The sequence below is a fragment of the Scleropages formosus genome, chromosome 4 (assembly GCF_900964775.1).
Source record: "Scleropages formosus chromosome 4, fSclFor1.1, whole genome shotgun sequence".
Taxonomy (NCBI): domain Eukaryota; kingdom Metazoa; phylum Chordata; class Actinopteri; order Osteoglossiformes; family Osteoglossidae; genus Scleropages; species Scleropages formosus.
Genome location: NC_041809.1, coordinates 22,332,291 through 22,346,558, shown reverse-complemented (window position 1 = coordinate 22,346,558; position 14,268 = coordinate 22,332,291). Strand labels below are relative to the sequence as shown.

Genomic DNA, 14,268 nt, shown 5'->3' with positions numbered 1-14,268 from the left:
TAAAAAAACTTTTTATATGGTGCCTTTACTGTAAACCTCTTTGAGAACCGGCTGCAAAGACTAAGATTAAGAGGGTAATAAGCATAATAAATTACAGCAATAAAACATCAACGAGGTGAAATGATGAAAATACTGCGACGAGAAAGTTTGGCAGTTGGCGAGAGAAAAGGTGGGGAAAGGAAGCGCTTGAACGTGTTAACGGTGTTTCTGAACAGGCAGGCTCACATGCACGTTTCCGTGACTTTGTGCGCGAGCTGGCGTTCGTGTGTTCGCATTGTAACCTTAACACCGCAAGTCGCTTTGGAGAACAAATCGGCTAAACGAATGAATGTAAATGCACGTTTGCGCACCTGTTCCCATGCATTCATGCAAAGCACTTCGGAGCAAAAGGTGGGGCTGGGGCTGGGGCTGGGGCTGAGGTTGGGGGTGTTGGCTCAGTGACTCCGATCTGCCCAGAAGCTTCTATGAGGAAGGAGCCGCAGTGAGCCTGCAAGGAGGGACTCCAGGTTGGGTTCAGACACAGGAAGTGCACTTTCAGAGAAAGGGGACATTCAGATTGTGTCATGATGCAGTGCTACGCGGACATGTCACGTGGGGGGGAAAATCACTTTTTGTTTATTGAGCAAACTTTCGTTACCTGGTGGAAAGTGAAGGACTGCGAAGGGGCCTGTGAGCGATGGAGCTCCAGACCGCAGCTTGGGCTCGGCTGTCGCCTCACGCTGCTGGGTTCACACCCGCAAGGATGCAGATTCTTCAGTCGCACCGCTCTGCTCCCTGTCTCAGAAACGACAGACGACTGAAATCGTCTGTATCGCCTGGCTCTTTGCACCAGCCTGCCGCTTCCCTCCTCAAGACACACGCTCAGCCTCATGTTGTGTGAATGCGCCCTCCCCACCCACCGCAGCTGCTATGGGCTCCGGGGAGAATGGTCCCAGCCTACATGATGGCTTCACAGGGGACCTCGGTATTTGAAGCTTGGTCGAGGAGTCCTAATTAGCTCTTGGGGCAAGAGAGAGAGAGAGAGAGACTCTGAGCATGTGGTTTGTCTTCATACGTGAGACAAAAGTGGCTCATGTCCCTTTGAAGCTTCTAAACCAGCTTCACCTTCTCGCCTTCCTTGAGTAGCTGCTGCCCAAACTGGATGCTTTGCTATTTAGCTTGGATGCGGGGGGAGGATTACTAGCTGTATTCCTTCATCTTGTCCCGTGGGGATGTTCTTACGCATTATTTACATTTATTCGTTTAGGAGATGCTTTTCTCCAAAGCGACGTACATCTCAGAGAATAGAATGTGTGCATTACATTAGGAGGAAGACATGGTTGCAGATGCGATTCTTAAGTACGGTTAGTTTCTTTCCACCATATGCACCAATGTTCATCGCACGAGTAGCTGCATAAAACGCAGAACATTGACGATTCCTGATCGCCTTCCTACTTTTTTGAGATACGCAAACGTTACATGTTGCCAGGGATACACAAAACAATGGCCAGCAGGATGTCTGCTGATTGTTTTGCATTTTCTTGCACGATGCTGTTCTACCAATTGCTTTCTTGAAAGCTCCAGGTCCCTAAATGGATGAAGTGTACTGAAAGTGGACTATTGCAGGGATGGGATTTTGGAGGATGGTGGTTTGAGAGAGCAGAGGGGTGTTCTTCATACCCTGGCAGTGTGACGTGGAAAACGGGTCGCTGTCTGCCTGTCGTGTATGGGTATTGTCCTTTGGCATCTGGTTGGGGGAGGAGCCCAGTGGACAGTGGGAGAGGGGGAAAAACACCCCCCATCGCGCCAGGTTGGTGTGTGTGTGGTGGGGGGGGGTATGGTGCTGTGTGTGACAATTAAACTCTGTGCGAAACAATCGGGCCTTTGCAATCACCGTGTAATGAGGTCACTTTGCCGGGGACAGAAACGCACACAACCGCTCACACTCATGCAAATGATTTCAACTTTATTACCCTCAAGCCACTGCAGTATGTGCATATGCCTTTACGGGTGCACACATAGAAACATATACGTATGCACTTACTCGTGCACCAGTTTGTTTTTTCCAGCAGCACTTTGGTTGTGTCTGGTCATTAAACCATATTGCCTTTTGGCTGGGATGTAAATGCATGTCTAACGAGATTTTTTTTTTTTTTTTTTCTCCTGTGGATGCAAATGTCTCTGTTTTGCTTTTTTATCTAAGGAGCTTCTGTAGAGCAGGCTTCTCAGCTCTGGTTCTGGACACTAGCTCTGTATGCTGGTTGTTGAGGACCCCCCCAAGTGATTAGAGGTTTAATGAGCTATTGCGTGAATGCATGACAGGAGTCCCAAAAAAAAAAAAAAAAAAAAAAATTATTTTTTGTAAACTTTAATTTGGTGTTGCTTTAGAAAAAGGAAATAGTGTCCTCTGGTATCGTGTCCTACATGGTTTGAACTCCACACGATAAATCATCGCACGTTAGTTAGTGCAGTTACAGTAAAACCCAGCGCGCACACTCTTTGCACTCCTGGCCCTGCTAACCAGGCCGCCGCGCCGGTATTTGCCATGTGGCCGGATTGACGGCTCACGTTCGTAGTCCAGGCAATGTTGTGGCCGGACTGGCTGAAAGGTGCCGTGCCGGTGTTCGGCATCTGCCTCGTGCTCTCGCTGTCTCGGAGCGGTTTCCTGTTCTACCTGGTGACGTCTGTTCCGTTTCTCTGCCGCCACTAGGTTGAAGGCCCTGGTGTCCACGGGAGGAAGGAATGTGCAGGCAGCCTGTGATTGGTGAGTCCATCTGCCCACGTGCAAATACACCCACGTGCACATTTACACCGGTTCTCGCGCAGACCAAGTGCACGCTTGCACGCGTCGGACATGTGTTGATGATGGGTCGCGTGGACACGCGCGCTGTTGCAGTACAAAGCGTTAAAACCCAGATGTTTGTTTTGAACTGCTGTTTACGACGCGTGAACAACAGGGATCGGCTCTCATCTCAAATATTCAAGTGTGTAGTGCTGCCATCTGCTGGCATGCTCTCTGATCATCTCGTCTCTAGGGCCACGACTTCAGAGTTTGTAAAGAAATCGTGTTTTGTTGCATTCCTCCCTCGCTGGGATGTCCCTGCTCCACCCCCCCCCCCCCACCTCCCAGGCTGTTCTCTCATGTAGATGACCCCTTCCTGGACGAGCCCTTGCCCCGGGAGTTCGTGCTGTACCTGCGGCCCAGCGGGCCCCTCCTGCACCAGCTCTCCCATTTCTGGCAGCAGTCGCGGCTCGCCTGTGGCAAGAACAAGGCACACAACATCTTCCCCCATATCACGCTCTGCCAGTTCTTCATGGTGAGCCACTAGAGGGGATGAAGGCAGCCTGTCATTCATTAGCAGACAGCTGTAGCAAATCTGTTCTTTTGGAAGTTCAGTTGCAGCATGACTTTGTAGTGTGCAGTAACTGCAGTGATTGCTGTTTCAGAGTGTTAATGACCCTTGGGTTCCGTGCATACCGTGTTCCGCAGTGCGAGGATGGGAAAGTGGAAGCCTTGTGCGAAGCCCTGCAGGCCACGGTGAACCGGTGGCGGGGCCGTTTCCCCAGTCCGCTGCGCCTGGAGCTGTACACCTCTTCCAACTTCATCGGCCTCTTTGTGGAGGAGCAAGTGGCTGAGGTGCTCAAGGTCTTTGCTGCCGACTTTGCGTCTGAAGCTGCAGCCAAAGCAGGTGGGGGGCCCAGGGTGGGCGGACAGTGCTCCTCAGCTGAGGGGGTTTTCGCAGGCAGCGGAACACACTAGAGAGACGGGACCGAAAGGATCCTTGCTGTCAGTGCTTTTAAACGACAATTGCTCGGTTCTTGAGTTCAGCTTGTTGTTTTATCATCTTAAATAATTGTCTTGATTAGTTTTTAGTTGACATATAAACTCTGTGTGTGTACATTGCTGCTTTTATGCATTTGCTTTTATCAATACATTTTTTTTCCCCATTTATATTTATTCATTTAGCAAACACTTTTCTTCAAAGCGACGTACATCTCAGAGAAAATACAATTTGTGCATTACATTAGGAAACGGACATAGTTGCAGACGTGTGATTCATAAGTACACCTAGTTTTGTTTCCACTTTATTCACCGATGTTCATCGCATGAGTAGGTGCACAAAACTCAGGATGGACGAACCGTGATCACTTTGCTACAATTTTTTTTTTTTTTGTTTTATTTTGTTAAAAGGTACACAAACATTTACATACAATACAAGAGTAGCGGCTGTGTAAAGGCTTATATGGGCATGATCATAAAGTTATTGTATGTGAACACTTACACCATACCTGAGCTTGAGAGCTCATGGGTGAAGTGAGTCTGGAAAAGGTGAGTTTTCAGACCCTTCTTGAACGTAGACAGAGTTTCAGCAGTTCTGAGTGAGAGGGGGAGGTCATTCCACCACAACGGAGCCAGAACTGAGAACCTCCTCGCTTTACCTTTTGTGCACGGGATCACCAAGCGAGCAGAAGTAGACGAGCGAAGGGGTCTGGTTGGGGTGTAGCGGTTGATCAAGTCTTGTAAATAGCTGGGAGCAGTTCTATTCATAGATTTGTAGGAAATAACCAGGGTCTTGAATTTGATCCTGGCAGCTATATAGGAAGCCAGTGCAGAGAAATGAGTAGAGGAGATGCATGGTAACGCTTTGGCAAATCAAACACAACTCGTGCAGCAGCATTCTGTATCAGCTGCAGAGGTTTGATGGCATTAGCAGGAAGGCCGCACAGGAGAGAGTTGCAGTAGTCCAGACGGGATGTCACCATGGCTTGGACGAGTAGTTGCTCAGAGTCAGTTGTAAGGTAGGGACGGATCCTGCGGATATTATGCAGGATGTATCTGTAGGTCCAGGTTGTGACTTCGATGTGCTGAGAGGAAGATTGACTTGACTCAGTCACCACTCCTAGACTCTTAGCCAAGGAGGTAGGCAAAATAAGTGAGTTGTCCAGTTCGATCGATAGATCGTGACAGGAGGACAGGCCGGCTGGGAGGTGAAGAATCTCTCTAATCATTGAACAGATGCTTTTCTACAATGATGTACAACTTAATTTCATGCTCTTTTTTGTACACTATTTTAGCCATGCTGTGAATCATGTCATTAATGTGGTCATTGAGGACGCACTTATGACCATTCCATTTTTGTACCATATCCTCTAATTCTCACTTTAACAACCATGGTGTATATTTTCATTAATGCCCATATTGACATCCAAACCTGAGCAACCTACCAACAATACTGGCCTCTGAACAGGCAGTGTGGGTCCCACAGGTGCGTTAGTTACGGGTGTATGATGAAAATACACTGAAATTCATTCGTTATTAGCTGATAGACAGTAGCATCCCACTTCCACTCTACTGTCGATGACAGTGCAATCAGTGAGAGTTTGGTAGCCAGGATTCCAGGGAAGCTTTTTTTTATACTGAACTGCTGCATGTCTCACCAGCAATATTTGCGAAGTGCACAGATATGCAGCCCAGAAGTTCTCAGATTTCTCCAAAAATGTAGACCAATTCAGGGGTCAGCCACAACTCTGTTATCCCTAACAGCCATTTCATAAACACAAAACAATTTTTGCAACACTCAACAAACATCTACAAATATTCACATTACAATAGCAACAGCCAATAGAATTAAACAAGAACAAAGGAACTCCAGTAGTAATGCATCATAAGAGAGCCACAGATCCCTCTACCATAATACATAAGGTATAATTAACTTTAAATAAAGAATGTAAGGCTTTCCAGTCTTCTGCATTTTTAGTGGGGGGTGGGAAATAAAAAAGTGAAATTACAGTAAATACTATATATTTCATGCCAAAATGTATTGTGTATGTTCTGCATTATACACCTGTAAAATTTAGACAAAAAGTAGGCATTATTTAATTTTTTATTTTATTCTGTGCTTGTTTGTAATGTAATTTTGGTGAATTTTACCGTCATGTTAAAATAACCGTGTTGCCATTTCTTAGCTGTTTAAGTAAAACAATTCCAATCATTAGACCTCAAATTGGAGCATTTAATCTAATCATGTGGTTGATGGACAGTGTGATTACCGGCAGCGGTCTGGTCCCTAACCCTAATATCAACCAGGCAATGGCTGTATTCAGTTTAGCTAAGACTTTTTTTTTTTTTTTCCCTTTTTTTTTTCCCCCTCTCTCTCTCGCCAAAGAACCTTCAACTGTGAGGTTTCTGTATTAAGCTACTTAGTTATTCACCTATTTATACAGTTGGGTGGTTGTTGCTGCATCACTTCAGGGTAAGTACCTTACTCAAGGGATCTACAGAAAGGGGTGAAGTTGAAACTTTGGTTTTTTGATCGCAAGGTGACAGCTCTATCCACTGTGCTATCTGCAGCCTACATTTATTTGCACGCTTACGTGTTCTCCCCTACCCTTGCCGACAGATGTCCATGTGGAGCCTCATAAGAAGCAGCTGCACGTGACCTTGGCCTATCACTTTCAGGCCAATCATTTGCCCACCTTGGAAAAACTCGCAAAGGGCATTGACGTCTCGCTGGGCTGCGACTGGCTGTCGGTGCTGTATTCCCGGGACATCCGATTCGCCAATCATGAGGTACATCTGGCTCTTATGTCTGCGCTCTACTTGTGTATATTCTCAAACTCATAAGGCATCTCTCCAGGGGTCAGGCATGCCAACACAACAAAGAAAAGTGAACCCTACCCTTTGTGCCACTATCTACCCTATTGACGTAAACAAAAAATACATTAGTCTAACTTGACTCCTAACTTAAAAAAATAAAAAACAGGAGAAAAGTGGTACAAAAAAAGAGCACCCACCCTCTTCCAGGAATTGCTCGTTTACAATGAACTGTTTACATGTATGTACACCAAAGACACAGCTGGCACCTTTACCACTGTTTATACAACCATTCCACTTCCTAATCACACATATACAAGTTCTCATTCCAAACTAGACAGGTTAACTATAGCACCTCAATAACAACAGCAAGACCAGAATCTTTCTTGGGTAGCCAGGCTCTCTCTGGTTTGATGGCCACGCAACTTTTCAGTCATCTTCCATTTCTGTTGGCCAATAACAGATAGATATCAATTATTCTTCCCAGCTTCACCTGTGGAGGGAGAGAGAAAATACTACAGACCTTTAGGCCAAGGCTAACAGTCATTCTGAAATTACCCTACTTTTAGGAGTAAGAGTACTTGAATCTTAAAAAAAAAAAAGCGTGTATTGACAGCACAAACATGTTTTCATTGACATGAAAGAAATATTAAGACATAAAAATGCAGCCCTGTGTGTACTTCCCAGAACATCAGAGTCAGTTCGGCAGTGTTGCTTCTTAAACATTCCCTCTGATGTGCAGCCTCCCAGTCCCCTGGGCTTTTCTACCAGAACATCCCTGCCTTGTTGGGTTCAGCTGAGCCCTCAATCCTGTTTATGTAACCAGTGTCTTGACATGTCTGCTGGCTATGTCGTCAATTACGTCGGGTCTTCTCTCTCTGCATCTTAAACGCGCTGCACCGTGGTTCATTTGTCACTGTAACCAGCAGCCTGGTTACATTTACGAAGCCTGTTGGTTATGCAGAGTTGGAGTGAATTTATTTTGCACCGGTCTGGTGTCGTCCTTCTCGGTCGGTTCCCAAGCAGGCGCCCTTATTCAGAGAGTCCAGTGTCCCTTACAGTTGTACGTTCCTTAAATTTTTAACTGAAGAGCAATATCGTTCTTTCTTGCATCTATGACAATGTTCATAAATAAATTCTGGCCCTGTGCAGTTTGAGTTAAAGCACCATTTTGGCTGTGTATACATATTTCTGAGCAATTTGCGCTTTGCACGTGTCTACTCAGGCCAGTGCAGGGCTGATAGATCTTCTATGAGAGAACTGTAGTCCAAACTGCTTTCTATTTGCCTGAAAAATGAGTAGCTTTCTAAATGCCCAAGAGAGGAGTGAAACTGATTCAAACACAGTATTTTGTTGTTCGCTTCAGTGCCCATCTCTGATACTCGGTCCCTCCGGGATCAGAATAGCGTCATAGGGCTCTGTGTTTGCTGCTGTTCTATCTCACTGCTGGCTTTTCCCTTTTCCTCCCCAGACGCTGCGGGTGATGTACCCCTACACGCCACAGAATGAGGATGAGCTGGAGCTGGCCCCTGGTGACTTTGTCTTCATGTCGCCTATGGAGCAGAACAACACCAGCGAGGGCTGGGTCTATGGCACCTCCCACAGCACTGGTCTGTCTGGCCTTCTGCCTGAGAACTACATCAGCCGGGCTGACGAGTGTGACACCTGGGTGTTGCATGGGTCAGTCCTCTCTCATACTGACTTCTTTGTGAGGTTGGACATGATTCCTGGTCTGCATAGTGGGACAATGCATGACAATGGCAAACTACAAAAAAAAAAAAGTGAGGGCATGTGCCCACGTCACACTTAGAACTGGCAAGTGCTGAGTCTGTGCAGCATGTTGAAGGGAGGTGGGGTGCACCCTGTACCGTGTGAGGTTTTTATTAGGCAACAGGCTTTGCTGGCAATGTGTTTGTTCCTGGGACCATGTGTGTTAAATGTACATCTATCCCATGTAGGTCCTACTCTTTCCATGGCCCTACTTCCCCCTCAGCTGCAGGGGGTGCTGTGGGTGGGATCTGTGATGGCCAGCTAGATGGCCGGCTGCTTGACGAGTCGAGCCCTGGAGACCCATCCCCTCTCAGTGTCATCTGTCACCCCGTACAGGTACAGAATGTCACATTGAGTTACTGTTCCTTTTGCAGATCGGTCTGTTAATCCTTGTAAGCTTCTTCAGATCTAAACAATGCGCTGATTCTCTTTTCCTAGGGGCAGCGAGTCAACAGCCAGTCTCTGCTTCCCAAGAGGACCCTCTTTGTCTGTCGACATGGCGAACGAATGGATGTTGTTTTTGGAAAGCACTGGTTGTCCCAATGCTTTGATGCCAAAGGTGAGGATTTTTTGTAGGTGGAATGAACTGGACTAGACTGAATCATATTGTACCTAATCGTACTGAAGAGTTTTTAAAGTGTTCTAAACAATTTGGAACCAGTGCTGAGAAGGTGTTGATTAGATTGTAGATTTCAGGCACATTCTGGGATTCAAATTTTTTTTTTTTTTTTTTAAAGAATTTTCGAAGACCAGTTTTTTTTTTTTTTAAAGTTCTTTGTTTAACTTCCAACATGACATGGCTTTAGGGGCATATTAAATGATGATGACGACAAGAGTCTTACTGAGTGAGAAATGTCTTATCAATGTCAAGCACCATCTAAGTGTGATTTGGTCTCCCTTGTGTGTTTCTCTGGATGTGGCTTTACAGGTCGGTATGTTCGGACGAACCTTAACATGCCGCCTAGCCTGCCCCAGCGGAGCGGGGGATACAGAGACTATGACAAGGACAGCCCCATCACTGTATTTGGCTCCACACAGGCCCGGCTTGTGGGTATGTGCTGAAATACTGACAATAGCACTGTGGTTTACTTTGATAATCCAATTGAAAGTCCCTTTTTTCTTTTGGTCAAATTTGACTGTCTATTAAAATCTGTTTAGTGGCTTTTTTTTTTTTTTTTTTTTTCTTCTCCCCCTCAGTGTCATGAATGTGTATATATTTATGATTTATACACACTGACTGTGTTGTTTGAATGTGTGGCTGTACTCATCCCCTGTGCTGCAGGGGAAGCCCTTTTGGAAAGCAACACAATGATAGATTTTGTATACTCCTCACCATCCCTGCGCTGTGTCCAGACAGCCCACAACATTCTCCGAGGTACGGTATCTGACATCTAACTCTCTGGGTGTCTCCTTGCCTAATAATGTGCAGTTGTGAGAAAAATGTTTGTGAACTCTTTGGAATTTTCTTGATTTATACATGAATGACTCCTAAAATGTGAGCTGATCTTCATGAAAGTTATAGTAAAGGGCAATCCTAAATATGGAATTTATGTTAGAGCAGTTCTGTTTTATTCCTATGTTTTGGATCATTGTGACTTTGCATGACTTAACTTCTTTTGAATATTAGATTAGACAGATAATTGATGTTTTGCTGTAGAATTTCCTGCTTCAGTTTAGGATTTGTTAGTCCCTTAGTAATTACAAGCTGTCCAGTCCCTGAGGCAGCAAAGCAGCCCCACACTATTACACTCCCTCCACCATGCTTCACTGTTTGGATGAGGTTTTGTTGTTGCAAAGGTTTTTCTTCCTCCAAACATAACACTGTGCAGATTTACCAAAAATTTAAACTTCTGTGTCCATTTATCCAAAGGACATTGTTCCAGTAGTGCTTTGGAACGTCAAGGTGGTCTTTAGCAAACTTGACATGAGCGGCAATTTTTTTTTTTTTTTTTTTTTTTTGGGAGGAGCCAGGTCGCTATGGGTTCAGTTTGACTCAATAGCATCAACAGCAACAGTTTCTTCTGTGGTAGCCTCCCATGAACACCATGCTTGTTCAGTGTTTCACTTATGGTAGACATATGAACACAAATGCTAAACTGTAAAAGATGCCTGTAGATCCTTAGTGGTCACCCAAGGATTCTTTGTCACTTGCTAGAATATTTTGCATCATACCTTTACAATGACTCTTGTAGATTGCCCACTTTTAGCTACAGTAACTTTATTTACTGACTCCGATGAAAATCGGATTACATTTGATGAGCCGTTCATGCAGAAATCCAGGTAATTCCAAAGGGTTCCCAAACTTTTTCACAACTGTAGTGGGAACTTTTGTCCTGTCCTCCTCCTATTCCTCTGATCCCATTTCAGGGCTCCAGCAGGATGGGAAGATGAAAATCCGGGTGGAACCTGGGCTTTTTGAATGGACCAAGTGGGTGTCGGGCACTTCGCTGCCTGCTTGGCTTTCCTCAGCTGACCTGGCAGCAGCAAATCTGAGTGTTGACACAACGTACAGGTGAGAACTAGTTGTGTAGTGGTATCTTGTGTGTAAACTCTTTGTGGGGGGGTGTGCAGAGCAATGTGACTTTAATGGTGGTCTGAGCTGAAGCGCCATTAAACATTCCACTGGCAGACCTCATATCCCCCTCAACAAACTGGCTGTGTCAGAGTCCTACGATACCTACATCAGTCGAAGCTTCCAGGTGACCAGGGAAATTCTTGCAGACTGCAAAGGTAAGCAGGACTGGTCTCTGTGTGTGTGTGTGTGTGTGTGTGTGTGTGTGTGTGTGTGTGTGTGTGGGGGGGGCAAATGGCAGGAATGAGCACATTCAGGCAGGAATGAGCACATTCAGGCAGGAATGAGCACATTCAGGCAGGAATGAGCACATTCAGGCAGGAATGTGCTGCTGGGTTGGCTTAATCTCAAATCTTGATTGCTTAGCTGAGGTCATGATACAGAAAGCAGTTCACTTCTGGTCTTCCAGGTTTAATCACAGGTGCTAACTGATGGCTAATTCTAAAATCATCTGTAGTGCTCTGGTCCATGCGATCAGAAACCCCTCACCCCTAGTATGTGAGGAACAGCTTCCCCAGGTGTCTGGAATAGATCTCCTCATGAAGCCAGGGATAAATTCTGTGATAAAGGTTCTACTCTCTCCAAGCATATAGGCAGTGGGAGGACAGAACCAAGCACCTTTTAAAATGATCATCTCTCACACATGTAACTTAATATCTAACAGGTTAATATATTACTGTAAGGACTTTCAGTATAAATCATTTTTGGTCGTAAAGGACTCGGTGATAAATTGCAGTAATAAACTATGCTATAGCTTTACTGACTTGTCAGCTGCAGTCATAAAGAATTTCACAAATTGTCATCTACTCCCTCAATCTCTAGAAGGAATTCCTTGTTCTATCTTATTTTAATCTTTTCAAATCTCCCTTTGAGACTGGTATAAAAAATGTTTGCGTGGTACTTAATAGATGCAGTTACGTGCAACGGTTGTTGTAGAAGTTATTTAATCTTTATTTCATTGTACATTACTTCTGTATGGTAATAGTCAAATAAAAATGAGTGCATAAAATCAGGTGTTTAGTCTTGTTGTAATGTTGTGTACCTCCAATGCCCCCTTTTTAGCTTTCATGTCAGTTTCTTTGTAAATGTTGGGATTTCCTGGTCAGCCCATCTGAGCCCTTGCTTACTACTTGTATCCGGTGGTTTTCCAGGGAACAATGTGCTGATAGTGGCCCATGCCTCCTCCCTGGAGGCCTGCACCCGCCAGATGCAAGGCCTCAACCCACAGAACTCCAAGGACTTTGTACAGGTGGTCCGGAAGGTCAGTGTGCACACCAGTATGCGTGGACTTGTCTGCTTTCTTTTCTTTCCTCATTTACACTTCTGTGCCCTTTAGTGTAAAGCTTCTTTTCTCATATTCAACTCATCTCTTTATCTCTTATCATATTTATGCCCAAGCTGTGAATACATCTATGCTTATGTGTGCCTGATCATCTGCATGTGTGAAACTTTTTTCCCCCTCCTACAGATCCCCTACCTTGGCTTCTGTGCTTGTGAGGAGCAGGGAGAGACTGGTGTATGGCAGCTGGTGGATCCACCCATCCTGCCACTGACACATGGGCCAAACCATAGCTTCAACTGGAGGGAGACCTTGCTGCAGGACTGAGTCTGTGTGTGCTCCTGGAACACCAGAAAGCTCATCTCTCCAAATACCTGGCTGGGAACCCTATCTAGCTACCACCCTCAATCCCCAACCCCAGTCCGATCCGTCTGCGTTGGTTGCATGTACATTACTGTCAAGTTGGACCCAAAAATACTCTGAGCCAGCCTGCTGCCAGTTTGGCAGCTTCATTCCAATATAACATATTTATGGCATCATCGTATATGCTTGTATGCTAACCTAGATGTGTGTAAATGACAGTGAGACGAGCAGACACAGCTGCTGGTCAGGTCAGAGCGCACAGCTGTGGCTCAGGGAGCAATGTACAGCTGCAGGTCAGAGGGCATCTGCATGCAGCTGGAGGTTAGACCAGCTGTGAGTTTGTTACTGCTAATAGACTATGTACCTGGGTACACTGAGCAGCAAAGCCTGCGGGGATGGCCACATGATGATGGGATCATTCTGCTTGTGGGAAATTAGGAATGGCACTCTGGGCTGTGCAAGTCCTCACCAGAGCAGTGACTAAGTGGCTGTTGTTGGTTTATGTGACCCCAGTCACCCATCAAGAGGGACTTGTGGCACAAAGAGTCTGGCCACTCTTTGCTTTTCCTGCTATGCAGCTGACATCCACATCCAGCTGGCTGCCTTCCAGCGGTCTCCATGTAGCTTAGTCGTTGCCCTAAGAAACATCTGCCCACCTGTAGTAACAAACTCTAGTGAGAAGCACATGGATTTTATTCTTGACAATCACGCAAAGAAGAGTTAGCGACGGTGTTCGGATGGGCCATTGCACACCACCAGCTCAGATTTGGAAAGATTTATTCTTAAGAGTTACATATGCTTTTTGCCTGGTAAAGGCATCGTACCCAAAGTGACCTGAATTGCTTCTGCTTTTACACTCTTATACAGCTGGATGCTTAATGAACAAGCTAATAGTCTTGCTTAAGGATACAAACAGCAGTTTTTTCTGATGTAGTTTGAACCTGTAATGGTCATGTCCAATGTCCGGCTCATTATGGTATCCCTGGCCAGCTGATGGTCTGTGGGTTGCTACGTGCCCTCGGAGACATACAGCAGTAACTTTTTGCTTCCGAAGCACTTGAACAACACAGTGTATGATGTACAGAGGCAGAGCTATGCTTCCCCATCCTACTGTTCAGATGGGTAAAATGGATTCCTTAAAGTAGAGGTAAGCCAGGGAAATTGTAACTCGTCCCCCGTCTCTATGCGTGTGTTGTAAAAGGCTAAACCAGGGGTTTGTGTTTTACAGTACTTGAGGTAATTTTCATTAAAGTCCCTGAAATATGGGTTGCAAGGGAAACTGCACTGTGTGATATTGGCTGAAAAAATATTGGGTGTTGCAAGGTGAGTTATGGACAAATTTAAAAAAAAAAAAAAAAATCCCAGCTTTCTAGAAGGTGTACTGTAATCACAAACAACTTGGTTTGGTTGAGCCAAGTGACTTTTCTTTTTTCTTCTCCCTTCCTGTCTGCTTTCTGAGCCTCTGTTGGCTTCATGAGCCATGACATCCATATCTGCTTGCTTAAATGAAAACTTCATATTGCATCATAACAAGCTTTATGCTACTTGAAGTGGTAGCACAGCTTTCATGTGTATTCAGTTCAAAAATGCTGAAAAGGCAAATAATAACAATATTAAAACTATTTATTGCAATGAAAACTAAATAGTTTCACAGTTCCTTCAGTATCCACCTGATTTGTGGGGAATATTGGTCTGTCTTTGACCCTGTTG

The 14,268-nt window shown here is 45.2% G+C and overlaps 1 protein-coding gene across 1 annotated transcript in view; it reads left to right on the top strand.

Annotated features, from left to right (window-relative positions):
• Nucleotides 1-13,917, top strand: part of LOC108936224 (ubiquitin-associated and SH3 domain-containing protein B-like) — a 40,769-nt gene extending 26,852 nt beyond the window's left edge. The window contains exons 2-14 of the mRNA XM_018755464.2: nt 2,690-2,743; nt 3,110-3,296; nt 3,470-3,668; nt 6,381-6,550; nt 8,046-8,254; nt 8,533-8,680; nt 8,783-8,903; nt 9,273-9,395; nt 9,627-9,719; nt 10,712-10,856; nt 10,974-11,074; nt 12,068-12,177; nt 12,385-13,917. Of these exons, the coding sequence (XP_018610980.1) occupies nt 2,690-2,743; nt 3,110-3,296; nt 3,470-3,668; nt 6,381-6,550; nt 8,046-8,254; nt 8,533-8,680; nt 8,783-8,903; nt 9,273-9,395; nt 9,627-9,719; nt 10,712-10,856; nt 10,974-11,074; nt 12,068-12,177; nt 12,385-12,522 (1,798 nt within the window). The 3' untranslated portion in view covers nt 12,523-13,917. The remainder of the gene's footprint in view (nt 1-2,689; nt 2,744-3,109; nt 3,297-3,469; nt 3,669-6,380; nt 6,551-8,045; nt 8,255-8,532; nt 8,681-8,782; nt 8,904-9,272; nt 9,396-9,626; nt 9,720-10,711; nt 10,857-10,973; nt 11,075-12,067; nt 12,178-12,384) is intronic.
• The last annotated feature ends 351 nt before the right edge of the window (nt 13,918-14,268 follow it).